This window comes from Cryptosporidium andersoni (genome assembly GCF_001865355.1).
Source record: "Cryptosporidium andersoni isolate 30847 chromosome Unknown contig_50, whole genome shotgun sequence".
NCBI lineage: Eukaryota > Apicomplexa > Conoidasida > Eucoccidiorida > Cryptosporidiidae > Cryptosporidium > Cryptosporidium andersoni.
In genome coordinates this window covers 128,464-155,986 of record NW_027122855.1, presented here as the reverse complement: position 1 = coordinate 155,986, position 27,523 = coordinate 128,464, and the positions used below count along the sequence as shown (strand labels likewise).

At 29.8% G+C, this 27,523-nt stretch overlaps 17 protein-coding genes across 17 annotated transcripts; 5 read left to right on the top strand and 12 right to left on the bottom strand.

Annotated features, from left to right (window-relative positions):
• Nucleotides 1–10: 10 nt before the first annotated feature.
• Nucleotides 11–1,593, bottom strand: cand_008060 (uncharacterized protein; the record flags this gene model as incomplete). Its single annotated transcript, XM_067211046.1, has 2 exons — nt 11–1,431; nt 1,509–1,593. 2 exons carry the CDS (start codon nt 1,591–1,593, stop codon nt 11–13), a joined length of 1,506 nt encoding a protein of 501 aa, XP_067067906.1.
• Nucleotides 1,594–2,305: 712 nt separating this feature from the next.
• cand_008050 (uncharacterized protein) lies at nt 2,306–3,427 on the bottom strand (the record flags this gene model as incomplete). The annotated part of the gene is made up of 1 exon (XM_067211045.1): nt 2,306–3,427. The coding sequence occupies one exon, from the start codon at nt 3,425–3,427 to the stop codon at nt 2,306–2,308; it is 1,122 nt and encodes a 373-aa protein (XP_067067905.1).
• Nucleotides 3,428–4,008: 581 nt separating this feature from the next.
• Nucleotides 4,009–7,740, top strand: cand_008040 (LCCL domain-containing protein; the record flags this gene model as incomplete). The annotated part of the gene is made up of 1 exon (XM_067211044.1): nt 4,009–7,740. One exon carries the CDS (start codon nt 4,009–4,011, stop codon nt 7,738–7,740), a length of 3,732 nt encoding a protein of 1,243 aa, XP_067067904.1.
• Nucleotides 7,741–8,473: 733 nt separating this feature from the next.
• cand_008030 (major facilitator superfamily transporter) lies at nt 8,474–10,177 on the top strand (the record flags this gene model as incomplete). The annotated part of the gene is made up of 1 exon (XM_067211043.1): nt 8,474–10,177. One exon carries the CDS (start codon nt 8,474–8,476, stop codon nt 10,175–10,177), a length of 1,704 nt encoding a protein of 567 aa, XP_067067903.1.
• A 358-nt stretch (nt 10,178–10,535) lies between these two features.
• On the bottom strand, nt 10,536–10,985 carry cand_008020 (calmodulin; the record flags this gene model as incomplete). Its single annotated transcript, XM_067211042.1, has 1 exon — nt 10,536–10,985. One exon carries the CDS (start codon nt 10,983–10,985, stop codon nt 10,536–10,538), a length of 450 nt encoding a protein of 149 aa, XP_067067902.1.
• Nucleotides 10,986–11,635: 650 nt separating this feature from the next.
• Nucleotides 11,636–11,965, top strand: cand_008010 (uncharacterized protein; the record flags this gene model as incomplete). The annotated part of the gene is made up of 1 exon (XM_067211041.1): nt 11,636–11,965. The coding sequence occupies one exon, from the start codon at nt 11,636–11,638 to the stop codon at nt 11,963–11,965; it is 330 nt and encodes a 109-aa protein (XP_067067901.1).
• A 228-nt stretch (nt 11,966–12,193) lies between these two features.
• cand_008000 (translation initiation factor SUI1) lies at nt 12,194–12,532 on the bottom strand (the record flags this gene model as incomplete). Its single annotated transcript, XM_067211040.1, has 1 exon — nt 12,194–12,532. One exon carries the CDS (start codon nt 12,530–12,532, stop codon nt 12,194–12,196), a length of 339 nt encoding a protein of 112 aa, XP_067067900.1.
• A 604-nt stretch (nt 12,533–13,136) lies between these two features.
• On the bottom strand, nt 13,137–13,796 carry cand_007990 (uncharacterized protein; the record flags this gene model as incomplete). The annotated part of the gene is made up of 1 exon (XM_067211039.1): nt 13,137–13,796. One exon carries the CDS (start codon nt 13,794–13,796, stop codon nt 13,137–13,139), a length of 660 nt encoding a protein of 219 aa, XP_067067899.1.
• Nucleotides 13,797–13,982: 186 nt separating this feature from the next.
• cand_007980 (phosphatidylinositol-glycan biosynthesis class P protein) lies at nt 13,983–14,647 on the top strand (the record flags this gene model as incomplete). The annotated part of the gene is made up of 2 exons (XM_067211038.1): nt 13,983–14,046; nt 14,112–14,647. 2 exons carry the CDS (start codon nt 13,983–13,985, stop codon nt 14,645–14,647), a joined length of 600 nt encoding a protein of 199 aa, XP_067067898.1.
• Nucleotides 14,648–14,797: 150 nt separating this feature from the next.
• Nucleotides 14,798–15,706, bottom strand: cand_007970 (uncharacterized protein; the record flags this gene model as incomplete). The annotated part of the gene is made up of 1 exon (XM_067211037.1): nt 14,798–15,706. One exon carries the CDS (start codon nt 15,704–15,706, stop codon nt 14,798–14,800), a length of 909 nt encoding a protein of 302 aa, XP_067067897.1.
• Nucleotides 15,707–15,989: 283 nt separating this feature from the next.
• On the bottom strand, nt 15,990–16,631 carry cand_007960 (proteasome subunit beta type 6 precursor; the record flags this gene model as incomplete). The annotated part of the gene is made up of 1 exon (XM_067211036.1): nt 15,990–16,631. One exon carries the CDS (start codon nt 16,629–16,631, stop codon nt 15,990–15,992), a length of 642 nt encoding a protein of 213 aa, XP_067067896.1.
• Nucleotides 16,632–17,533: 902 nt separating this feature from the next.
• cand_007950 (uncharacterized protein) lies at nt 17,534–18,190 on the bottom strand (the record flags this gene model as incomplete). The annotated part of the gene is made up of 1 exon (XM_067211035.1): nt 17,534–18,190. One exon carries the CDS (start codon nt 18,188–18,190, stop codon nt 17,534–17,536), a length of 657 nt encoding a protein of 218 aa, XP_067067895.1.
• A 413-nt stretch (nt 18,191–18,603) lies between these two features.
• On the bottom strand, nt 18,604–20,667 carry cand_007940 (zinc C3HC4 type domain-containing protein; the record flags this gene model as incomplete). The annotated part of the gene is made up of 1 exon (XM_067211034.1): nt 18,604–20,667. One exon carries the CDS (start codon nt 20,665–20,667, stop codon nt 18,604–18,606), a length of 2,064 nt encoding a protein of 687 aa, XP_067067894.1.
• Nucleotides 20,668–21,509: 842 nt separating this feature from the next.
• Nucleotides 21,510–21,990, bottom strand: cand_007930 (uncharacterized protein; the record flags this gene model as incomplete). Its single annotated transcript, XM_067211033.1, has 3 exons — nt 21,510–21,621; nt 21,708–21,831; nt 21,909–21,990. The coding sequence occupies 3 exons, from the start codon at nt 21,988–21,990 to the stop codon at nt 21,510–21,512; spliced, it is 318 nt and encodes a 105-aa protein (XP_067067893.1).
• Nucleotides 21,991–22,562: 572 nt separating this feature from the next.
• On the bottom strand, nt 22,563–23,624 carry cand_007920 (uncharacterized protein; the record flags this gene model as incomplete). The annotated part of the gene is made up of 1 exon (XM_067211032.1): nt 22,563–23,624. The coding sequence occupies one exon, from the start codon at nt 23,622–23,624 to the stop codon at nt 22,563–22,565; it is 1,062 nt and encodes a 353-aa protein (XP_067067892.1).
• A 400-nt stretch (nt 23,625–24,024) lies between these two features.
• On the bottom strand, nt 24,025–25,932 carry cand_007910 (TCP-1 CPN60 chaperonin family protein; the record flags this gene model as incomplete). The annotated part of the gene is made up of 3 exons (XM_067211031.1): nt 24,025–25,704; nt 25,843–25,850; nt 25,926–25,932. The coding sequence occupies 3 exons, from the start codon at nt 25,930–25,932 to the stop codon at nt 24,025–24,027; spliced, it is 1,695 nt and encodes a 564-aa protein (XP_067067891.1).
• A 270-nt stretch (nt 25,933–26,202) lies between these two features.
• Nucleotides 26,203–27,363, top strand: cand_007900 (uncharacterized protein; the record flags this gene model as incomplete). The annotated part of the gene is made up of 1 exon (XM_067211030.1): nt 26,203–27,363. The coding sequence occupies one exon, from the start codon at nt 26,203–26,205 to the stop codon at nt 27,361–27,363; it is 1,161 nt and encodes a 386-aa protein (XP_067067890.1).
• Nucleotides 27,364–27,523: the final 160 nt, after the last annotated feature.

The window sequence follows — 27,523 nt, the reverse complement described above, 5'->3', positions numbered from 1 at the left end:
TATTTAGAAACTAAATTGGTGAATAAGCCAACCTAATACCTAATTGTACATTTTCAAGTAAATCTGTATGACAATATTTCAAAGGTGTCGATAATGTAACAGATAAATTTGCAGAATTTATTGGGAACATGAGACCAATCCCTGTGGAGGCTCTCAAACCTTGTAATAAAATTGCACATCTATCTATATCACATTTAGGTTTAATAAAGTCTTTCGTTTTCTCTATAATAGAAGCTGCACTTATGAAACCTGTTAAATGGGGTCTCATTATTCCAAATTTTAAAAAGTCCAACTTTAAAGGGTATGATATTTGGAATTCTGCCAAACTGAAACCTTCTCCTCCCAAATAATCATAGATGGGTTTTGATGTACCTATTTGTTCTTGATTACTGTCATATCGTAGCTCACATGGACCTATACCACGAGCTGCAAAACCTCTTAAACAGTTGTAATAACCAAAATTTCCACCTATAAAGAAACGATCGTGAATTGTTGAAACTAGAGGATAGCCTGAACTAAAAATATTTGGTAATAAAATTCCAAATGCCATATTAAATTCAAAATTTAAATTTCTCACGAATTTAATATCTATATATTTTGCAAATGAACCTCTCCATTTATGGAATCCTTGGAATTTTAGAAATGTTACATCTCCATTTAATCCTGCATATTCTGAACTAAGTTGTGTTATTGTCATACTGGGGATGGGTTCCTGTTGTTCTCCTATATATTCCAATGATTCTATAGATTTTTCAATGAATAAATTATCTTGATCTGTTGATAGGTTATGTTGTTTAATTCTATTCCATGAATATCCTATGCTATTTTTGATAGATTGATTTGGTATCTTCAATATAGATGCAAATGAGCTAAGATTATCTTCATTGTTACTAGGAGATTTCGTTGTAACTGTATCTCTAGCTCTTGATTCAAAGCATATACTATTCCGACCAAACATATCTGATATTCTGAGTATACCTCCAAAAGATTTCTCGGTATACGAAGAGGTTTGTCTATGATCAATCATTGTTTTATATATATTATATAGCATATTGAAATTTGATCCAAATATATTAGGAGTAAATATGCTAGCACCACATTCCCCAGACTGTTGTCCTGAAGCTTCGAAATTTAATTTTGCAGTACTTAAACTACCAAATATTCCTGGAATATATGCAGAAGCCTCAACTCCTATTCTACCCTTTTTATTTACAGAGCTCCCTATAGTATAATGAAATTTATTTTCTATACAATGAAATTTCACATCGACTTTTGATTTAACCTCTGGATCTGTTGTTATATATGGGATCACATCCGAAAATATACCAGTTGAAATTAAACCTTCATGAACACCTTTTACAGCCTGGAGTAGACTCCCCATATCCTTAATATTCTCAAATTTTTTATTATAAAAGTTAAGATATGAAGAATCTATGGATAAATTGGCAAAGAGATTTAAAAATCAACACTTTTGTATCGAAGACTTAATCTCCTAAGAACAAACTTACTAACATGCTTGAGACCCTCAAATTTAACTTTTACACTTTCTACATTAGCTGAGTCATCAAGTGAAATGACATTTGGATGTTCCATGACTTTAAAGATGATGAATAATTAGCTTGTATCCTCGAAAAATTACAACTTTCTGATTATCAGAATACTGTAGCGCTATATTATAAAGCGCTTTGGTTATTCCAAAGTCACACCCTAATACAAATGAGTTTATAACCTAAATGTTGACAATATTTGAAGATAATTTTTGTTATCTTAGCCATTTTATATTACTATGGTGGGTAATTTGAATTATTTAAGAGAGGTGGGAGCTAAATATTAAGTATGCTGCGAACTTTGAAATTTGGTTTAATATAGTTTTAATTTGTACTTAGAATTTCTATAAGAGCAGAAGATATAAAAATACTATTATAATGACTCATATAAATGGGTAAGTAGTCGGTATAGTTCCAGATTTGGCTTGAATATTGATAATAAATATTCTAATATTACTTCTCAACTTTAGAGTATCAATTATAGGATTGTCCATTTACTCAAAAGAAATTAGCAATAATAAACTAGGAAAAGTAAGGTATAGCGAAGTAATATTGTCAAAGGTTAAGGAAAATGGAATATTAGAATTCCCTATTAAAGTAGATCCCAATACTGTTCTATGCACCGTGTCAACATCTGACAACTGTGAGGACATAGTATATAGTAACATAAGTGGTTACATTACTGAGATAAATTTGAACGTCTCAGATATACATGGTGGATGTACTAGTAATTCCTGGATAGCTATTTTAATAAAGTCTCATTCTTGAGGTAAAGTTTTGTCAATATACATTGTATTATTCTGATAAGTATAATAATATTCTTTATCTTTAGGTCTTGTAGTAGCTTTAATTAATTCTCCATATATGAGTTTACCGTCATATTTTGGGTCATTTAATCTTCCCAGATGTATCATATCATTTTCTTCTTGTATATTCTTCTTTAATGTAGGATTTGGTAAAGTTCCACTATCTTGCCACTGAACACGACTCTGGAAGGCAAAAAATCTGAATTTCTTGTTAACTTGCAGTCTTGATTCTTTGTCATTTGAATATTCATTCAAAATATATGACTTTACTTGGTCAATATTAGAAAACCCTAATAATTTGGGACCGGACTCATATTTAGAAGATGAGTCAAATAAAGTTATATCTTTATATACGTCACTATTTTGAGCATAGCAATAAAATCCAAAGCATCTGGCCTTACATATAATTCCTAAAATTGACTTCTTCTTTGTATAATAGTTCATTATTTCATTAATTGATTCATCAGCGGTAGTTGATACTCCATTTCTGCACAATTTCATTAGCTGCAATTCGGGATTTCTTCTATATTCTTTTAAAGTATCAACATCTTCTTTTTGCTTCTTAGCAATATCAATTATCTTCCTAATATGTCTTTCTGTAATAGATGAGCCAAATTCCATTCGAATTCCCCATAATAGTATTGCAAAAAGGCGCTGTGATTCAGTTAGTATGGGTATTTCATACTCATATGGCAGATTAATATACCACAAAATATTTGGATCAGAATCTAAATCTGATTCTGATTCTGATTCTTCCAATTTGTACTTATCTTCTCTTTGAAAGTACTTGGGAGCTCCAGTAGTTGCGACACTTGTTCGAGTTGTTACTGAATAAGATGATGCATTAATTTGAATTTTCTTTAGAGATCTTGCCCTTGGAATACAGCACTGCAAAAAAGACCTTAAAAGAATTTGAATTGGGGTTAAATCACTGATCCTAGTGAATGACTCAGGCTTACGTCTGGATTTCGAATCATTCGTGATTATGAAGGAGTCAAAAGATAAACCCTCAGATAATGAATATTCATCTCGAAAAGCATCATATGGTGGTTTTGGATCAGTAGTTACAGACATATGAAATAATATAGCTATTTAGGTAGTCAGCACCTAAATCTAGATGACTGTTATTTTACCTTAAGCCTTTTATTTAACCATTTAACCCTGCTAAACATGTCTGCATAATTTCCAAAATGTTGATAAAAGGCGCCTGAGACTCAGCAGTACCAATTTCCTATTTATTGCATGTTTCCAAATTAGCTAGGAAGAGGTCCAGAAAATAACTTAATAAATTTTTGTTAAAGTTAAGTAATAAGTATTCTTAATATTTTTATATTCAGACTTTTATCTCAATATCCTATTGCTGGAGTTCCTCTCTCTACAAATTGAAAAGTTATTTGAGTAACTATTACACAAAAACCAGTCTTAATTTAGATATACATTTAGCTGTAAAGTTACACTATTAATTTGCATGCGAAATTTCCACATGAAACTCACTCTCACTTTACCGGTAAAAGTATATATTGCATGCATGTGACGGTACTGCAGAAACAGCATTAGGGTATATGGATAATGAAGGTCTAGAGTTCATGAGGCATAGTCTACATTAATTAGGGTGGTCAGTATAATTTATAAGAAACAGAATTATATAATTAATTATGAAATGGAAATTTAAGATTAGATCTACTATATCTCTACTTGCATTATCGTTGATATTTTCATCAAAAGTAAGATGTATAAGCAGTTCATCAAAATCTAATGAACTAGCACCAAATCATGAAACAAAGGAGTTCTGTAGAGCAGCTCCACTAGATGGGTTTGCAGATTTTGGTGAATGTATGCCTCCAAGCAATGAAGCTGATTATCTAATTGAAGTAGTCCCAGTTATAGGTCCTGGAATTGATTTACGAAGTGAAGTTGAAATTGTGCTATATGGAGGGGATGAATCTCAAACAGCTCCAGTTACAATTTCTTCTCCTGAAACAGGAACTTCAAGGTCACTAACAGCTCACTTATATGATATTGGTGCGCCTCAACAAGTTGGAATATTCTTGAAAAGTGATGGTAAATGGAAGTGCTTAAAAATAACTGTCTTTAAAGATTATCGCTATTGGGTATTCTCATGCAATGGTGAACTATCTCCTAAACACCGTTCTCTTACATATGGCGTAAGTGGAAATAAATTATACATAGCAACTGTTATGACTGGGAAAAGTGGAGAAGCTGGTACTAAAGGTGGTGTTGAGATAAGCCTCATTGGTGAGTCAGCTCACAGTGATAAAGTTTTACTGAAACAGGGTTTTTATTCGTCAACTGTGCGTCGAATTATTTTTAGAGCTGCAGATGTTGGGAATATTAGAGAAATTTCATTGACAAATACAGCACAAGATGATCCATGGTATTGTGAATTTGTAAGGATACAGTCTGAAGATGGTACAAGCTCTGATTTTACTATTCGTAGATGGATTGGGAAACCATTTTCTCAAACAGTAACTTTATCGAGTAATATAATGGCTTCAGTAAATACACCTGCTCAGGATATAGACTGTCAAACAAGGGCAGTAGATATTCTTCCAAGAGCACCTTCTTCAGTATTATCATTAAAGGTAAAATGCCCAATAAACTGCGGTGCAGAGCGTTTTTCAGTAATAGCCGGTACCGGGATTCATCCAGGATCTACTTCAATATGTAAATCAGCAATTTTTGACAATATACTTAGTCCCTCTGGTGGAGAACTAGTACTCACGGTCACCCCCAGTATGCCTAAGTATTTTGGTGGTAAGGGCTCCCACTTATTGGAATCACAAGACTTCTTTCCCACCCCAGGTAGTGACACATTTGGTTTCTATACTTATATGAGTAATTCTATTGACTTCATTGAATCCGAAGTAAGGATAGTTGACTCAACTGGGAATTTAGCTTCAGTTGGTCGCTTAGAAGTACACAGATCTGGAATTTGGGGTGGTGTTGCACTTAATGGTGAGGTAACAGTAACAAATGAACATGCTGCAATATTGGCATGCAAACAGTTAGGTTATACCCATGGTATTGTACTACCATCATGTAGTTATGTAAATGGTGGTAATGTATGTATTCCCCCAGGCTATCCCATGTCTGTAGCAGGTTTACAGTGTAATGGACATGAAGCAGATATTACTCAGTGCATATTTGAAGAGCCTAAATCAGTTAATCCATTATCTACTGTTGCTATCCAATGTAGTTCAATTACACCTAAAGATGTGATACAAGGGGCACTAAGGATTGTTGATGCTAATGGTTCACCTTCTAGAAGTGGATCTGGGAGACTAGAGATATACATGGATGGATGGGGATCTATATGTAGTGATGGATTTACACCTAGTTCAGAAAAGGTAGCTTGTGCACAAATGGGATACTCTGAAATAAAAGATGGTGGTGCATATAGAAAAAGTTGTACAGAGTTTGAAGGAGTTAATGTATGTGGTAAACCAGATGAACCTATACTAGCGGTAGATGTTTCATGTCAAGGGAATGAACAGAAACTAATTGAATGTCAGCACTACTCTTCATCAAATATATATTGTGTTCATGAAGAAGATGTTGTTGTTAGTTGTGCTGGTAATGGAGATCCCACAGGACATGGCTCATATTTAATGGAAAAACCACCATCAATTATGCCATTAATACCATACAAAAGATATGAATTTGCTTGTAATGATAATGTTGCAGGGTTTTCAGGGGCAGTGGGAGATGGTGTAGTAGTTACTTGCCCTGTAAAGTGCTCAAGTGCAGCATCTCATATTAAAGGAACATTCATATACACTGATGATAGCCCTGTATGTAAGGCTGCAATACATGCTGGTATAATTGATGACAATAAAGGTGGAGATGTATTAGTTATGTTTGTTCAGGGACAAGCAGAATACTTTGGATTAAATAGAAATGGAATCAATAGCTATAATTCTGAGGGGGTTAGTGGTAAATCTAAAATAAGAGGATCAGAAGTGGGAATACATCGTGCAATAACAATTTCAAAGGTGACATCATCTTTAAATGAGGCAGATAGTCTAACTTTACCAAATGAAATAGAGCAAGAAGAGCTACCTATACTGGTACCACCTGTATTATCGTGGGTTTGTCCAACTGATTATCCTGGATTTAGAGGGGGTGTAAATGACTACATTGATGCAACAAATTTACCAGGTGGGGATAGAATTGAAGCATTAGATGATTTCACAATAACAGCTAGAATACTTATAAGTGGTGGTCAAGGTACTTGGAGAACAATTTTAGCTCATACAGAATGTTTGGGTATATCTCTATATGTTGATCGTGATAACATGATACATTTTGATCAATTATGTAATGCTGATACTGTATCTTCTAAATATGTCCCGACAATAAATGAATGGATCTTCTTAGCTGTTGCTTATAATTTTAATAATAGGAAAGTCACAATGTATATCAATGGTAATGAAGTTGCAAATAAAAAAACCGATTACGTATTTAATTTGAAAACGAAGTTGATCATTGGACGCAGTTCGGATTCAGATAGTGAATATTTCCTAGGACAGATTGCAAATCTAAATATTTGGGATAAATATTTGTCACCTGAAGAGATAAAAGCAGCAATGGAGAAGTCTTGGCATCAAAAGGGAAATTTGAGTGGTGGCGAGTTAAGAGGTAAAAGGCATACAATAGATGGTAGACAATGTATAACACCCTGCCAATCCGGTCACCCAATTGCACATAAGGTGGGCAGTATTAGTTATGCAACAAATCCTTCAATAAAACTAACATGTGATACAACCTTAGATAAGGCTCCATTTAAAAAAAATGCAAGTAAACATAGAGTATGGTGTCCATCTGGATGTTATGAATCACGTACTCCTATAAAAGGTTTTAAAGTATATACTCCAGATAGTTCAATATGTAAGGCAGCTATGCAAATGGGTATTATAACAAATACAGGAGGGGATTTTGTTGTTGCTCTATATCCTGGACTTCATCATTATATAGGTGCAGCTGGTAAAAATGGAATTGTAAGCAAAGATGATACTAATTCTCATACACGTTCATTTATTACTGCTGTTGCTTCCAGACCACGACTCTTAAATTGCTATCAAAATGCAAGTTTTATATTCCAATTATCTGTTGGGGAAAGAGAGCTGGTTATTTGCCCTAGTGACTGTGCACTTGAAACTGATGCTAAAGTATATGGTATGGATATATATTCACCAATGAGTTCTATTTGTAGAGCTGCCATTCATTCATCTAAATTGAGTAGTGGATCTGGTGGCGAGATTGAGATTGAAGTTGGACCAGAACAAAGTCACTTTGAGAAATCTAACAGAAATGGTATACAATCTGAATCTAGTGGATACTATATAAGGAGCTTTAAAATTATATAGAATAAAAAATAAATTATAAACAATCAAAAGATAAAAACAGATTTAACTATTAATTTTAATTGAAATGACAGTTCATGTAAATTTAATATAAAAGTACTTAAGTAATATTCTGCAAATATTTGACTCGTTAAATTAACTACATGAACAGGGTATCTGTAAACACTTCACAGTTTATAATAAATATGATCTAAGTGGTTACTAATAATTTTATATAAATAAACATAATTATGTCGATATTTCTTTTTCAAATTAACTTATAAAAGTTGCCTAATTGTTTTTAAATTAGTGATTATAAATTGAAATCTTAACTCATAAATGACTGCATAAAATATTTATTTTAATCAGGTAAAAGTTGAGGCATAAATATTTTCTTCTTTTTTCAACTGAAAATGCTATACTCAGCAGCTTAACCAGCATTTAGATATCATGCTGTGACTTTTCATAACGACATTGTACCAATAAATAGATATTAAACTAAGTGTGTGCTTATTAATAAGGCGGTATTTAGAATGTATTGGTATTATAAATCATTAGGGAGAAGAGAGCTCTTAGAAATCTTTAAAATACGTGCCCAGTTTTGGAATATAATTATATTGAAACCGGAAATATATAGATATTTCACTACAAGGAATTTAAGGTTGTAATAGTAATTTCAAGTCTGAGATTATATATATATTAATAAAATCCTTTTAAGTAATATAACTTTCTTTTTCTTTTTAACAAGATAATATTAATGATATCATCAATAGAAACTATACCTTCTACTCCACAAATAGATTCAGGTTCTAAAAGACGTGTACTTTCTCCTTGTATATCAAAGGGAGATTCTTCACCAAATATAAATAAGAATTCAGATAGAAGCATATATGCTAGTAATATTTATGAATTATATATTTATTCTTCAATTCATGGCTGTATAGATCAAATAATACCAACAAGTTACAAGTTCTTTGAAGTGTCAATTGGTTTATCACCAAAATCTTTGGGGTTAATGTCATTTGTGCAAAAATTGACTCAAGGTTTCTTTACTCTGTTTAGTGGTATAATTTGTGATAGAGAAATAACAAAGGCTAGAAATTTAAGTAAGGCGAATACAGATTTTGAGTCATTGATAAGATCACCTGTTAATACTACTTATAATAATTTAGGTTATATTGACAGTAATATAAATTTCTATAAAGAAACTAGGAGCCTTTGGCCAAGCTATTTCATGATTATAACAAGTATTGGATGGGGATCTATAATGATAGCAATGATATTTGCGTCTACACTATCAGAAATGTGTGTTTTGTTGTTTTGTCTTGGCATGTTCATGTCCTTAATGGGACCTCTTACCCAATCAATAATTGGTACATTCGGTAATCTAAATAGAGGTAGATACTTTGGTAATTTATTTTTGTCACAAAATATTGGAAGAATATCTTGTCTATTTATAACTACCAACTTACTTGGTGAATATTTCACTTATAGGCTTGCAATGCTACTTTTTGCAATGATTTCATTTTCATTTGCCCTCTACATATATATATATGATATTTACTACTCTACCTATTATAATAATATATTAGCAAATAAATATGCATTGAGAACAATAAAAATTGGCGAGGATATTGGAATATATAATTTACTAAATTTTCTCCAATTGCGCTATATAAAGATCACTTATATAAAAGAGTCACTTATAGAATATTCATATATAATATACAATAAGAGCGCATGGCTTATGTTGATTATGAGTATAGTTAATGGAATACCTAGACATTCTTTAAACTTTACTATGATGTGGTTACAATACTGTGGTTTATCATCTTTGATGTCTACAATTGTCTACTCATCAAGCTGGATTGCAGCTATTATTATATCCCCTATAGTTGGTAAAGTTGCCGACTATACTGAGTTTCTATCTCCAAAACATGGTAGACAATTTATGGCACAATCAGCAATATTTTTACGTATTATACTAATGGTAATCTTATTACTTTTTATTCCCTGGGGGAGAAACTCCTTTATATATTATATAATTATTAGTATATTAATTGGATTTATGGCTGGATGGCCAGGTGTCGGTGCTAGTAGACCTATACTATGCGAAATAGTTAAACCTCAACATCGTGGTACTTTTTTTGCAGTATTTTCTTTATTTGAAACTATTGGTTCAGCACTATTTGGAGCTCCTTTTGTTGGAATTTTGGCCCAAAATTATTTTGGATATATATCTTTTCAGGAAAATGATACTCAAAGTATTATAAATATTAGTAATGACAATGTTAAAGATATTTACCTTCTTCAGAATAATGCACAAGCTCTTGCAAAATCAATGTTATGTATGACAGTTGGACCATGGTTAATAGCAATTCTCCTCTTTGGTTTACTACATTGCACCTATTCCAATGATCAAGACATTACAAAGGATACTAAAGTTACTAGTGATGATTAATCCAGCTTAATAAGTATTGAGAAATACTTCAATTATATTGCTAACTTAATAATAGGAACTTTCCCCTAGAAAAAAAAAAAAAATTAGTGTCTAAAGTGACTTTAGAATATATTTTAAAATAGTAATATGTTTAATATTTAATATCAATACATATTTTAACAATGTCAAGATACTGTATATAACTTATATTAATCAAACTCTTATTTACTATTGTATTAAAAGGTACATAAAAAAAAAAAAAACAAAAGAGAATTCTTTAAGTTATCTCTCTACTTTTAATAAGATTTACAATAGGAATATTGTATCAAATATTCTGAAAAAAAAACAGAAGATTCTCTTTCATTATCTTACTATATGATTACTTTGCAAGCATCATCTTAACAAATTCTTCATACATAATCTGGCCATCACCATCTACGTCAGCCTCTCTTATCATCTCATCAACCTCTTCATCAGTCAATTTCTCTCCCAAATTTGTCATTACATGTCTCAACTCAGCTGCCGAAATAAATCCATTACCATCCCTATCAAAAACACTAAATGCCTCTGTAAGCTCATCTTCAGTATCTGTATCTTTCATCTTCCTTGCCATTAAGCTAAGAAATTCAGGAAAATCAATAGTTCCATTCCCATCAGTATCTATTTCATTTATCATATCAAGTAACTCAGCTTCAGTTGGATTCTGCCCTAAAGATCTCATTACAGTACCTAATTCTTTTGTAGTTATACTCCCATCTCCATCCTTATCAAATAACGAAAAAGCCTCCTTGAATTCTGCTATTTGTTCCTCTGTCAGTTGTTCTGCCATATCTTTTTAGGTTTATTACAAACAAACAGATCCTTAAAATAAAGTTGTAATATATTCTTTATTTTGTGGCTAAATTCAGTTGCCTGTTGATTCTCCTACTTTATTATTGGGTAGTAGCTTAATTGTTTCCTATTTTCCTTTATCTAAACCATGTAGATTCAATCAATAAATACGTGTGTTCCCACGTCTCGTCTCTGATAAGGCGGTAAATTGAGGTTGTAATATTGGAAGGTTTGATACTTTAAACTGATTACCACTATTAATAAATAGAGATCACTACAAATAAAGAAAAAATTAAACAGTGTGGGGGGGGGGGGGGAGAAAGTGAGAAAGTCTTTAAAAAAGGGTGAGGGACTTTATTGAGTTATTTTATATGTTAGTTGTCTCATTAGGTTTAGAGGGTCACTAGGAAAGAAGAGCTATACTATTTGCTATTTAAATCTTCTTTGTGAGTTAATCTAGTTTATCTCTTGAATAGGATAATAATAGTTTGCTATTTATAAGAGTTCGTATATTCACACGGTTGACACATAATCTTACGGATTTGGCTCACATTCCTAGTTTACTGGTTATTCTAATATAAAGCGTTAAATATACTAAAACTCCACAGCTGTAATTTGATATATCTCTACAGAATTTTTAGTTTAAATATGGTTCAACTGAAATTGAGATGTTTTTGTTCAAGCCCACTGGAAGTTGAAGTAAATAATTGTCAGACATACAACATTACAGATATAGTTCAACTCCCAGGTAGAATAATGGAGTATCTTACCCTAAGATTATTTGAAAATGAATATGGGGACTCTATATATCTGTTCTTTTGTGGTTTAACAACTTTGGCCTTTATACAACATCAAGTACGTTTAAAATGTCTCGTCAAAATAGCAAGGTATTATGGTAGAACAATTCAAGGAATTATCCATCCTAGTTTTCGAATCAACTTACCTCCTAATCCATTTCTTCACAAAAAAAGTTTATAATATTATTAATCTCACTATATTTAAGTAATTCATAGCAGTATAGATAAATCAATGAGACCAGACAAATAAGAAAAGGGAACTCTTTGAAATGTAATAGGTTAGTTTGATCTAAAGTGGCTAATGACATCTTTAATCTAACTAATACTATCTGCTTGGTCAACTGTTTATCAAAAGAAAATAGATTAGGATAAATGCACTACACTTTAAAATGTTCGAAAATAGACTTTTCTAAGCTCCGTGTATTTTAACTTCGTCTGAACTGACGATACTTTCACTAACTAGGAACTTTGCAACGTTTTGTCGATGGTCACCCTGAATTTGCAAAATTGAACCATGCTCAGCGTCATCAATTATTGTCCCATTACAGCTAAAGTTCTTCTTGAATGCCTTTAATAATCGCTTCAAGTCAAACTCCGAACTTAGTCCTTGTACAGTTGTTAAACTCTTCTTGCCATTACGTTGTTGGTTCCTAATGTGAACGTAGTTTGCAGAACTCTTTCCAACGTCTGATAATGCGTCTACAACAAACGGTGTGGGAATGCCAACCGTATCTGAAGATGAGGACATACAAATAAATCAAGAAATTCAAGTATAGCGAATGTTTATACTTTTATCCATATATGGGGATGAGGAGGGGGAGACGCGGTCCGTAAGACCGCCACTTTTGAATACACCTTTTTTTATTTTTTTACAAAAAAAAAGTACAAAGTAATTTTTAATTTCTATAGTATAAAATTGATACTTATTTGGTACTAACTACTTCCTTAAACTTTTTAACTTTATATAATATTAGTTATTTATCAAAGAAGAAAAAAGAAGTCCCTCGTGTACTACCGCCTAATGTTACCGCCTGTTTTTTATTTGTAATTCCTGAGTGATGTCTAAAAGTTAGAGATTTTAAGCGGTACACACACTATTAATATTAGAAATGCCTTATTGTTTTGAGATAGGCCTAAAATTTCAATATTTTTATTTTCTCAAATACTACTTAGAACACAAGTTAACATATAATATATAGAACTTATATGAGGAGTAGTATATTGAATCTTAAAAGGAGATATAACTATATATGAATTTTACATCAAGCCTAGATAATATACAAAAAGTAATTTTATAAATTAATCATATCATATTTTGTCATTCCAATGATATATATAGAAAGTATTAAAATCTAAACAATACTATTTATATGATTTGTAAGAGTTTTAAAAGTTAGTTTAGTTATCCAATCATTCTTAGAAGTATTATTATGTATAAGGCACTTTAAGAATCCAATAATATTGGAACATCCTAAGGCAATAGCAGTTATAGATAAAGTCAACCACTCAAATTGGAATCTTAATAATTCAATAATAAATATAAATAACCATAGTATAGGCCATAAATAAAGTCCAATCCAGAATACAGTCTTATCAAAATTAGTTATACTATTAGATACCTGATTATTTTGTATACTTTGAAACATCCATATTGTTTCTCCAGTACTTGAAATTTCATACCACCAACGCATACCAACTAGTATCCTACCTGTAACATTTTTTACTATCCAGAAATCAAGAGATAAAAATATTATTGTACTAAAAAAGCAAATGATAAATTCATCATTTGTAAGTATTCTAAATATAATGGGACCAAATAAGAATGTAAATAATGCCAAAATTTTGAATGTAATGTGAAGTAGGCATATAAATGGATTACCAGGTGTATTTGTTATATTTATGAGCATTGGTACTGGTAAGTCTTCTTTCATCATAGCATTTCTACTAGTTACAGATTGTAATTCAGAGTGACTGATATTACTTTGATTTGGAACCATAAATTCTAGATCCATTTCGTTAAAATTACTTATTATGAATCTATCTGGTATGAAGTCTAAATAAAGTACTGCAGAATTGGGCGGAACACATTTTTATTATAAGAACATTTAATAACAGCTCATAAAAAAAAAGTATAATAAATATATTACTTTGGAAATATGGCCAAACTAGATCATTATAATTGAGTAAAAATCAATTGGATGGATTATTCAGAAACTGATATATCAAGTTTTGTGAGTTGGATATTAAGTTGGTTAGCATTAGGTATGTTATAATCCATTATTCACTTGTTTATATTATAAGATTGATATACTCTACATTTATTGAAGGTTGCTATTTATTTTGGATATGTCTACCTGACAATTTACTTAAAAAATTAGGTATAACATATTACCCAAATAAAATATGGGGTATAATACTCCCAATATACTTTATATTTCTAATTATCTTGTCAATATTAGTTTATAATGCTTTATGCTTATTAAATACAAGACCATTAGATTCTCATGATCTAATATCAGATGATATAACAATAAATTTGTCACCTATCTCGATAAATAAAGATAAAGCAAGACCTATAACTCATGAATGTATAACTAACTTATATAATATATCAGATAAGTGTAACAAAAGAATGTATATTTATGAAGAATATGAAGGAATTGAAAATAATACAATTAGTAAAATCAACAATTATGGTAATTCGAAAGAATCAATAAGGGGATATTTGCAGAATAGAAAGATATCTTCAAGTGAATTCTATTTACAAAGAAGCCATAAGAATAGTCAAGTCAATTTGAGAGAAATATCTTCTATTGCAGATATACCACTTCCACTAGTTTGTGATATACTTTATGGTAATTGACTTGTTAAACATTAAACTCGATTAGTTTAGATTACTTCGATTCTAATATTTCTGAATAGGCTAAATAAGTTTTATTTATTTATTTCATATATCCATGAATAATCCCTATCTAGTAAATTTAGAATATTTTACTCTTTTTATCTATTTACTTCACTTAGTAAATGTTAATATGTTCCTAAATGATACTTCAATTGTATCCAATAATTTTGGGAATCTGTATGGGCAGGTATTCTCGAAGCATGGTTGTACATCATCATTACTTTGATATGTTCTACTCACATAACCATTAGCTAATCCTTGACCCCATTGAGATGAATTTAAGTCAAATGCTAATGGTGTCAAATGTCCAAGTATGTTTTGTGGTCCTCTACTTTGATAGTTGATAATACCCCATTCACGATTCTTGTACAAATTGAAAATAGTATACCATCCATACAATAGACGATCGCCCTTTACACAACCTTGTGAAAATTTTGAGCATGGGAAATAGCCATTTTCCAAGATATTAAGGGTAAAAGCTGTATCAAACATTGGAAGGGGATCTTCCCTAGCATCATGTGGTGGATTTAGAGATTGAACAACTTTATAACCAACAATATCTGGATTCCTTACATGAAAGAAAGAAGCAACATTTCTTTGTTGAGTTGGATCATAAATATATATTACACCATCAAGAGAACGTGTTGTACATAAAGGAGTAGAAAAGGTTCCCAAAAGATCACCAAATAGTGTTGGAACTTTAAATGTTGGCATATTTGTTAATAAATCTCCAGCTGGGGAACAAGATGGAAGACTAAGGATATCAATATCAGTAATATTTTTAAAAAAATCCATAGATTGACTTCGCATAGTAGATATTTCTTGTTCAGAGATACCCCAAACCCTCCTATATACATCATAAGATGTATCAGGAGATAGATCCCCACCAGATGATATTGGGGCATTAATATCAGCCTGTAAGCTTAATACACTTTCAACTTCAATATCTGCATAGTTTATTTGTACTAATAAGAAAATAATTAATGATTGTAATGTTGATGACAATTTTAAGCTCCACATTAGTTTGTTATGATTTAGTGCTTAAATAATTAGTTGATTTAGATATTTTTTATCCAATGTAAATTAGTTCAATGTAAAAATATTTTATCTATAATTTTAGTCAATATACTATCTTCAGTACATAATAACCTTTCATTTTTCTTTACAATATCACGAGTTTATATTGAAAATTTCTAAAAATATAAAATTTTGAGATATTCCTCACATGAATATTAATATCTTTACAATTGATTCTTATAAAATATTATTTGTTCTCATATTTTCCTATTTTTTTTCAAATATATTACAAATTTGGAAGTTCTTCACCTGGTATAACTAATTCTTGATAACCCTCCTTGGTAATTATAACCATACGAATTAAACCACCAGAGGATGAATCTCTAAATATTGCATGTGAAACAAGACGTCTTGCAAAATCCTTACATTCATCCATATCCATATTAGTATGATATGTCGCATCAAGTAATGAATAAATATAAGCAGAACCTGAACCAGATAGAGCATATGACTTCTCAATCATACTACCTCCTAAAGCAATTTGAAAGATTTTAAACCCATCATAAGGATCTACACCTGCAACTATTAAACCAGCAGTTAAGTATTCCTTATTTTGATAACATATTATACGAGCTAAAGAAGCTACAGATTTAACTCTTGCTTCTTCACCCAATTCTAATTCATGATCTGCAGTAAGTTTTCTTACATATTGTGTAATAGTCTGCGTATCTGATGCTGATCCTGATCTACAGATGAAAATCTTGTCTGTTATTCGCGTTATTTTACGAGCTGAATGACTTACAACCATATTTCCCATAGATGTACGAGAATCTGCAGCTAGTATCAAGCCGTCTCTATATTTTAAGGCTACAAGTGTTGTTCCTGTCATTACTTCATCATTATAAAAGCTAATATCATCTACTTCCATTTTCAAGTGCTCAATAAAAATAAATCTTAACTTAGAAAATATAGCTATTGAATAGTTAATTATCTGCATCTTATCCCCACGATAGTTTATTATTTGCGCTCCAAACACTCACCGCTATATATATTCTGGATAAATCTTGGAGCATATTCTCATACTTATAAGTTTATTTCTACTTTTATATGAATTATTTATAAATGGAATCTATGTTCAAATTATTAATAAGAATAGATACTACTGATTATATATAATATTTCGGTATATATAATACTATTTATACCGGTTTTTGCATGCAGTCTCACATCACTAATCCCATGTATATTTGGCCACTCAGAAAACAAAAAGTATTTATTTAAGATTTTTTATATACATTATAACACAATGATTTTTAGAGATGATAACCTTCTAAGAATTCAAGTTTGACTTTATTCTAATCAGGATACAACTATATATTTGGGTATATCTTTTTTTTGTTTTTAAAGAGAATAGAATTAAACTACAAAATATAGACATTGAATACTAATTAAAAAAATATTATTATTAAACTATAAAGTGGAACTTTAATACAAATATTTAATTATATAGAATTAATATAACTTGATATCTCTAATAGCTAAGATAATAGTGGGTATATTATCTGACAAATATTATCAAAATGAATTTGAATTTAATAAATGAAAAAGTAACTTCATATTAATAAAAAAAAAAAGAAAAAAAAAAAAAAAAGAAAAAGAAAATATGGCTCATTATATATATTTATTTGAATTTCAAAAAAAAGAAAGTTTAAAATAATAAGATAATATTCTCAATGTAGTTCTATCAATATTATAAAGTTGGCTAAAATAGAATCTAATTTTAAGAGACTTCATAATCTCATTAAATCAAAATATAGTCCCTAATTATAATTATTGATTACAAGGGTTTTCAGGAGCTTTTTTCCACCTTTTCTGGAGTATTTGAAGCAATTGTGAACGTTTGTAATTTGGAAACTCAGACTTTAGTTGTGGCATATTATTGTCAAGAAAGGTTAACCATGCTGCTTTCATACGTTTTTCAGGATGCTTGTCAACATAAGACTTATCTTCCAATGTAAGTATAGCTAATGCATCATCTAAAGAAGAAGCTGAGATGTAATCAATACCACTCACTTTCGCCTCAATTTCCTTATCGCGCTCTACGCGATTTGGATTTTCAACTAGCAAATCTATATTATCAAATTCTTTATATTCTTTTTTTGACCTTTGCATTGCAAATTTAAGAGCTCTTTGAGTTATTTCAGCTTTTGTTAACTTTTTGGGGCCAGACATAGTTGCTTTGTTGCATATCACTTTGGAATCTTCTTCTTCATAAATTTTTCTCAATTCAGCCTTCCTTTGGCTTTTTTCTTCATGCTTTTGTATTGCTTCCCTTTTCCGTTCTAGTTTCCGATTGGCGTGCTTATCATTATCAACCCACTTTTCATCTTCAAGTTTTTCTTGCTCTCTCAACTTTTTTTCAAGAGCAGCTGCCATTTTCCTTTCTCGAGCCTCTATAGCCCTTTGGTTCACTCCTCCATAGCCCATTTATATACATACCCTACAATGAAAGTCCTTCAGATAAAATAATCTACAATAATTCAAGGTAAATTTTAATTAATATCAATAATTCCAATTTACTAGAAAGAAGAAAGGATTTAGATCAGTGGAGGCGCTAGGACTAATTCAGCTTAATATTATTTCTTTTGTTTTCATAAAAAGTAAAAGTAGATATTGTAATTAATTTAATATTTAATTATGATAATTTATGGATATATATGTAATTTTATATTTTTAAATTGTTAGGATATCCAGATTCTTAGGTCTTCCAATATGAATTGGTAATTTTAATATTTATAAAAGGGGGATGGAAAGAAAAGACATAAACATTCATAATTTCAAATTATTTGATTAGCTCTTAACTCCTGTGATATAAATTAAACTGTATCTAATGTTAGTAGTCAATCAAAGAAGATTTTTTTAATATCATATTTGTCATATGTCGTATGGCACAAGGGGCATTTTCTATTTCTTGATGTAAAGCTTTTGTCAATACAACCCTTACAAAATAGATGCCCACAACGCTGGATTACAATATCTTTTAGTTTATCATGACAAACAGAGCATTGCATAAGTGTTAAAAGTTGCTTATTTTCATTCTTCAGTTCCTGCATAGCTTTATCATGATCATCAATATCAAGATCTTTATCATTGGTTTCATCAATATTTATCACAATATTAGTCAATTTTCGTACCTTATTCACTACATATTGTATACGATTTCTTAAAATACTCATTGTTTCTTGATTTTTCATATTAATATCACTAATCTCTTTTTTCTCATAGATTAACTTGTTATTTTCTGTTTTATAATAATTAATATGTAAAATTAATTTCCTCATTTGAATTCTATATTTTAAAATCTTAGTTTCGAGTGCCTTTATATTTTCTAAATATTTGTCATCATTCATTGTTGTCTCTAGGTATTCTTGCAAATTCTTACACATTGTCTCAATTAAGTTCCTGATTTCTATGTTATATGAGTTAATTTGATTAGAATAAATTGTAGAACTTACACTTGCTTGATATTGACGTCTGATTAATGAAAGTTTCTCGTCATACAATAAGTTTACTGTATTTACTTCTTGAATAGTACTCTTGAGTTCTTCAATATTTGTATTTATATTGATTAATTCATCCTGCTTCTGTTCTAAATTTGATCTTAATTCATCACATTCTAGTAATTTTTCTTCAAATGCACTACTTAATTCTTCATATTCATTCATAATATTTTCTAGTTGATCTTTATAGTCATCTGATATATTTTTAATTGTATCTACACATTTTGAAACACCTCTACAATTATTACAACTTTTCAATTGAGATTTGTTAAAACAATCTTTTAAACTACTTAAACGATTTTCAGATTCTTTGTATTTATTCTCCATAAGTCTAAATAATCGATCCTTATCAATAATACAAAGTTTTAATTCATTATTTTTATTTTTAAGATCACTTAATTCGTTTAATAATGCTTCTCTTTTTCTTTCACATTCCTCATGTAACTCTATACTCCTATTTATTTGGTTTAATATTTTACTCCTAATTATATCTCTTAAAACAGATTCTTTATTATTTAATTGTTCTTGAAGTTCATTTATACGAACTAAAATTATGTCAACACATTTACAAAAATTATATGAATGATCTAAATTATTTAAAGTATCATATTCATCCTTTTCTTCAGAATTAGTTAATATTGTAGATGTTTCAATCTCATTCTTTTGATCCAAAGTCATTATTTGAGGATTATCTTCTATTGATAATAATAATTCATCTATATTTGAGTAATCCCCACAAGGTTCTAATAATGAAAGTTTTTTATAAGCTTCAAACAGTTTAGTTTGTGAATCAATAACTTTATTTTGAAGATCTGATATTATCTTATCCTTTATATTTAGCTTTACATCAATATCTTCCTTATTTATATTTATAACTTCATTATCTTTTGAAGGTGTAAATACTCCACTATTTACATTCGAATTATTAATAGATTGTATATTAGATTCACAAGTATTATCAGTATTTTTGTAACGGGTTTTATATAGTATATTCTGCATCTTAAGACGTTTTATCTCATTCTCCAATACAACAGATTCTTCATTACGTTTTCTAAGTAATATATGAAGCCTTTTTATTAATATTCTAAATTTATCACTTCCATCTGTATTATTTCCTTCAATATCACTTTTCTCGAAGTCGCCTTTTATTATTTCTTTGTCTTCTTTCAGATTTTCTACAAATTCTAAATTGTAAGACTCCGCATCTAAATTGGTCAAATCCTCAATATCCTTATTAAGTTTATCTATAATATCTCTATATATTTTTATAGTATTTTGTAATTGATCAACGTAATAGAGTGACAGCTCCTCTGTATCTAGTGGTAGAGTTGTAACTTCTTTATTTTTAACTACCTTTGGAGATTTGCGACATTCTATTGAATCTCTTTTTCGTTTACTAATCATTAATACCTAACAGCTGTTAAGATTATAAGGATAATGTTCTTATTCAGTAATATATACATTAATTATATCCGCCAAGGTATAGTTCTTATATATGTCTCTAAAATTCAAATGAACTTTAAGTATACAATATATAAATATATGACAAATTATAATGAATATAGCAAATAATCTGACTAATTGAGTCTCTCATTAAACTTTTTATATTATTTAGCTTGTATGATATAATACAGAATGGATAATTTGCAATTTATATTATGTTGCAATGTCGTGATATTTTTAATAATGCACTATTTAGAGTACCACAATTTTTTGTTGAAATAAAAAAAACAAAATTATAAATTCAAGAAAATATATTATTTCTATTAAAATCCAAGGAATTATTATCAATAATAAATGAAATCTTAGAGGAAGAAATCTGTGCAATAAGACTCAAAGATAAGTTCATAGATATTTACCAAATAATCATAAGGAACCCTGAAATAATATTTACAAAGAAAACCAAATCTATATATATCATGTTTTACTACCGAATTAAATATATACACTATATTTAGCTAAAATATCCATTCAATTCAACTTTTTTATGTACCTCTATAATTTAAATTCATTATTTCTAAGTATTAAATACAACATTGAGAAATTAACATTAGGAACTTAATATTAGTTTGCAATTTCAACTAAGTTAAAAACAGAAAAAAAAGTGGAAATTCAAGTATATTTAAGGACTTTATTTTGTCTGCTGATAAAAACTTAGATCATATGAGATAAAGCCATCAAATTATTATAGCTTTGTAATATTTTTAAGTATCTCATATAAATCATATAACTATTACTGTTTATTATTATTTATCATCACTTTTAATAGTGCCAGATGTTTTAATCCGTTTGTCAAAATTATCTTTCTTCTTTGATATAGTCACTATAATACCATCAGATTCAGTAACAAAAAAATCCCTAATATTTAGAATTATTTAATAATAAAAAGAGATACAAAAATTTTAAGTTTTCTCTTTGAGATTTCCTGACAAAAATAGTCATACCTTAATGTTGTATCTATATGAATAGATAACTCTTGATCTAAGTTCTTTAACAAAGAACTCTTTACTTGATTAATAACAGAACATAAAGTAGCAGTCTCATTTGTAATTGAATGCTTACCAAATTCTGAAATAGATTATTTTAAGTATATTTTTTATATTTAAAGTTAGTTGGGTTAAAAATAGACAAAATAGTACTCTTACCATATATCAAAAGTCCTCCATTTGTAAAAGTAGCTCCTCCTATAAGTTCAGGTATTTCTATACACTCAATACTATTTTGCATTTAATGAATTGACAAACTAAACTTCCTTAAAATTCCAAAATAAAAAACCTCAAAAAAAATGCTCCAGGCGCCACATGTATACAACTATACGGATGAGTACTGAGTTCCAAGTTTAAGGGTATATATACAACAAAGACTACCAATATATTAAAGGAATACTTAAAGATATTTTCTCATAAAAAAATTGTATAGATTTAAGGGATAATACCAGAATAATTTCTATAGAAGTACCTTAGAATAGAATTCATATGTCCAATAAATACAGTTTATATCTACTAATATAAGGTTGGATTCAGCAATAAGAAGATATATTCTACAATATAATGAAGCCTCTAGTCACTTTAGAAATGATGTATATTCAAGTTTTAGTGAAACTGAAGAAGTCGCAATATTTCATGAGATTCCTACCTAGTTTAGCTATTCACTTCTGATTAAACTTTAATATACCATCAGATACCTAGAAATTTAGTGAACTTATATAATCAATAATCTATGAAATTGAGTAACAATAGATTTAAATAGGAAGATTTATATTTACAATGTTTATTCATCTAAATCTAGTATAAATTGGCTTATCTCTTTATAGTTCTAGATACTCGAACTTTGTTAATAATTAGATTATCTTTCTTTGAATTTCTTGCTAGCTTCGAAACAAAGATACCATTGCCATTTTTAGGTTTTGACCATCTGAGAAGTTTTTTAATAGCAATATCTGTATTTATCTTTGAAGAATTTGGAGAAGCTGGTAAATAGAGTTGCATAAGTTTCTTTTCACATTGAATAGAATCTTTTGAAAGTGACTCTCTTACCCCAAATGAGGGTGTTTTAGGTGATAAATTTTGATTATTTTGAATTGAATTATTTCCTGGAGATTTAGGTGGTGTTATAAAACGTATACTATTATCTTTAATTACACCAGTATAAGATTGAGTTTCAGATTTTTGTTGAGATGGATAAAGGCTCTCTAATTCCTCTCTTCCCTTCTCTCTTTGTTTTTTATCTCTAGCTCTCCAAACATCTGATAATAGTCCTGTAGGTAAGGTTAAATTTGGTGGAATACCATGGATATAAGCATGTACATATAAAGACCATGTAGGAAATAGTGAAATTAAGCCACCAGCTAAAAAAAAAAGATATATAATTGTATATTTAGTATATCCACGAAAGTAAGATGCTATTGCAGCATATAAAGTAGCAATAGTCTGAAAATTTAGATGAACAAAGAAGGGATATAAGCATGAGGGATTACAGATAGTACAACCAATATAACCAACAACACCACAAAAAATACCAGAAAGTATACCTAATATACCTAATATACTTATAATTATTATTAATGTTAATGAACTCTCACCAGTACCACGATTATATAAATGTAAGAACTCTAGTATTAGCATCATTACCCATACAATAATAGAAAAAATACTAACAAAGCGAACAAAAATATCCAGATCACATCCAAAGACAGTTATAAGTGGTCTTGCAGGGATACAGAAAAGAAATTCTGGATAGGGTCCATATTTCTGGTAGTTGAATATTCTATTTGAGTTCCCCGGATATGGGAGACGTAATGGTAACTGTAATGCTGCTCCACATTCATTATTATTATATGAAGCACGACTATTCTGCCGCATTATATATCTAGAAAATACCTTTCATAATTATTAATAATTAATATTCTGAAATTGCCAACTATGGGAACTTAGATTTCTTTAGAAAAATTACTTCTACCTTTTAGTATCGCTACCATTACAGACGCCAAAGTGCACTTAGGCGCCACAAACGTGAACCTAATATTGTGAAGTGTCACTAAAGTAGTTTATCTAAAAATTTGAAAAGAGTTTAAAATATTAGCAAGGCTGAATTTGGTCAGATTAAATTTTAAACCCCAATGTATATATTCATAAAGATCCCATATCTAACCATATTAGATAGGAGTATAAATAATAAACAACAAAGTTAAATAATTAGCGTGAATTCTAGCAAATATAAAACTCTAAGGAGTCTAAGTAAGGGGTAGTAGTAATTTGAATATTAATCTTCATCATTATTATTCGTAGATGAGGGTGGTTTAGGGCCTCCAGCAGGTTTAGCCATGATTATTTCATCAATACTCAATATAGTAGTGGCAGCATCTGTAGCTAGTTTGAATGCTGATACAATTGTTTGTAAGTGATCAATCATAATGCAATTTTCTTTATTATTTAAGCAATCCATCAATGGACTAGTCCCACTAGAATGCAAGAGATTAATTCCAATTTTACTATTTGTTTCATTTTGATGTATGGAATATAGTGAAGCTAGTATATCAGTAGGACTTAGACCTGTATTTTGGGCCAATAATCTTGGAAATACTTCTAATGATTCTGCATATTTTTCAATAGCATATCCCTCCAAGCTAATATGTGACAATTTAATATTATTCTCATTATCAATATTTGTTAACCTCAGTCTTCTAGATATCTCAATTGCTGTAGCACCACCTCCTGGGATAAATCTATTGTCCTTTGTACTAGATTTAACACAAGAAACAGCATTTAAGACACATCTCTCCATTTCATCTAACAAACTTTGAGTAGAGCCACGTAATACAATAGAAGTAACTTTTTTATTTAAAGCATTAATTATTGTGACTTTTTTGGAACCTATTTCTTGTACATTTATAGATTTAGATCTACCCAGTTCCTCAGGAAGAGGTATACCTAGACGTACCATTGCAATAGCTCCCAAACTACGACAAACCCTTCTTAATTCCCACTTAGACATGATTCTTAGTGTTAATATATTATATTTGTTACAGAAATGTTGAGCTATATCAGAAATAGGTCCTCCAGTAATAATGACATCAACATTTCCACTCACCTTTATATCTTTAATAAGATTCTCCATCAATTGTTCCTCATCTCTTGTAAAATTCAGCAATTCATCAGCATTCTTTAGTACTACTGTACCTTTAGCCTCAGTTCCTGTCATTTCTAATCCACAACCTAAGACCATTACATTACATTGATGATTTATCGATCTTACTGTCCCAGATGGTTCTTTATTAATTATCATACCAGATAATGTGAATGACTGCATAGGAGAACCTCCAAGAAGCTTAACTATACGAACATTATCTACTTGAAAATCACGAATCCTCTCAGTATTATCAGGCATTACATCTGCACAAGCTTCACTAATTAAATCAGATAATAATTCATTATAGCCATGATGTTTAGTTGTTACAATTGGAAACACAGACTTGTATATTTCATTTTTATCTTTAAAATTCTCTATCTTAAAACAAACTAAGGATTCCATAAATTTAGTTACCTTTTCTAAGGCCATTTCATATCCCTTAATTATGTCCATTGGATGTAGACCATTGATTGTTAGTAATTTTGCAGCATTTTTAAGTAATTCTCCACATAAAATCAAAACTGTATTTGTCCCATCACCATACTCCTCAGATTGCCTTTTACAAGCCATTACAATCATTTTGACTGCTGGATGTTGAATTTCCAGCTCTTCTACGATTGTATTTACATCACTTGTAATGAAATGTTTCCCAATATGATTAACAATAAGTTTATTCATACTTCTTGGTCCATAGGAAGTTTCTGTTATTTCACAAAGATTTATACAAGCTTCAATATTACGTAATACAGCTTCATCCAAACCTGAGAATGCTCTGCTTCCATCCTTTAATAAACTTGTTACGCCTGGTCTTACCTGAAACTATATATAAAAATAATAAATAAGTCGATTAATTATATTTATAAATTTTTATGTAACTTCAGTCTTTATATTAGAATATATCGAGCTATAATTAGCAATTATTCGCCCCTTTCTTAGTATTATAAAACTTACCATTTGACCTCAATTATTGTTTCTAAACGTCTTTTTATGAACTTTCAAGTTGATCTAGGTTCAATATTTTTAACCCCTATTACCACACATCACTAAAAAAAAGTTGGAGCGAGATTGAGACGTGGTGTGTTAATAAAGTACTATTAGAATAAATACACGGTACCTATTTTGGCGCATTTAAGCGCCTATTATTTTATATTTTCTACTTTTGCTAAGAAGATAATAAAGTATGCATGAATTATTTAGAAATTCCTCTTATTATTAAGTGAACATAATAGTAAAGGAGATTTAAGGTGTTAAGTCACTGGAATTCCTGTATTTATAACTTTTAGATCCTATGAAATGTAAACATTCTTGAAAATGTCTACATCAAAGAGTGGATCCCTAAATGAGGAGTCCTATATCACTAAGATGATGAATCTACCTCCGAGGCTAAATATTAAGAAACAAATAGCTCCAAGGGTATACTTAGTGTGTACAGAACTAGAAGAGGATGAGAATAATGAATTTATATTAAAGTGGTACTCACGTAGCGAATTAGATAGTTTTGCAGCAGCGTTACGTATTCCTAATGAAGATGATGAAGGATACTTTAATACTGAAGATAATGAAACAGATACTATATTGGAGAGTCGCGTAATTTATACGATAAATATTCATTATATAGTGCAAAGTGACAACAATATTAGGATGACTAGTGAATACTATTGTCAAATTAATAAAAAGTGGATTACATCTATTATAATTGATGGAGATGAATATCATAAAGAGAATTGTAGTTATAATATCTCAATTATACCACTCATTTGTATTATTGGAGTTAAGTTTAATAAAGAAAATAAAGTATTTGAGTCTCTGGATACCTGTATAGGTCTACTATTTCCAAAATTAGAAGGACCACTTATGTTATTTGATAATCATACATACAAGTGGATTCCTAATAATAAATTTGCAAGTTTTTTTACTGAAAGTTATATTGCAAATATTTTTAAGCAAACTGTATATATAGCCTATACTTTATATGAAAAGTACCGTCTTGTACATAAAGATATCAAACTAGAGAACTTGTGTTTCCTTCCATTTGATAAATCAAAAGATGACTATTTAAGGCTTATGTTTATTGATTTAGGTGAGGCTCAGATTTTATCAAGCTCTTTGACATTAAAGGATGCATATGGAACTCATTGTAACTTACCTCCTGAATGTTTTATGTGTTTTCTAAATAATAGTAAACTCGGATACAATGCTGAAAAACGCGAAATTTGGAGTTTAGGATGTTTATTATATACTATTGTATTCGGTTACTCTCCTTTATATAGTATTTGGAAGAATAAGTCACCTTTACAATATCAGTTAGCATTATGTAACTTGGATGAACATATAGAGATTCCTTTATACTCAGAGAATCTAAAATGTGATATATCAACTAAGCTTAAGGATCTATTGTGTTCTATGCTTTGTAAACATCCAGAATCTAGGCCATCATTTGTGAATGTGTTACATTCCAATTGGTTGGCTTAACTGTTCAACTAATTAGTGGGATCTAGAAATACATATGGGGCGGGATATACCCTTTCATCTATTTATTATAATGCAAGTTGTTGAAAAGAAATTAGAATATGCTGCAACTTTTAGCCTGAAAAATATTCTGTAGAGTGGTATTTTAGTTAATTGTATTTAT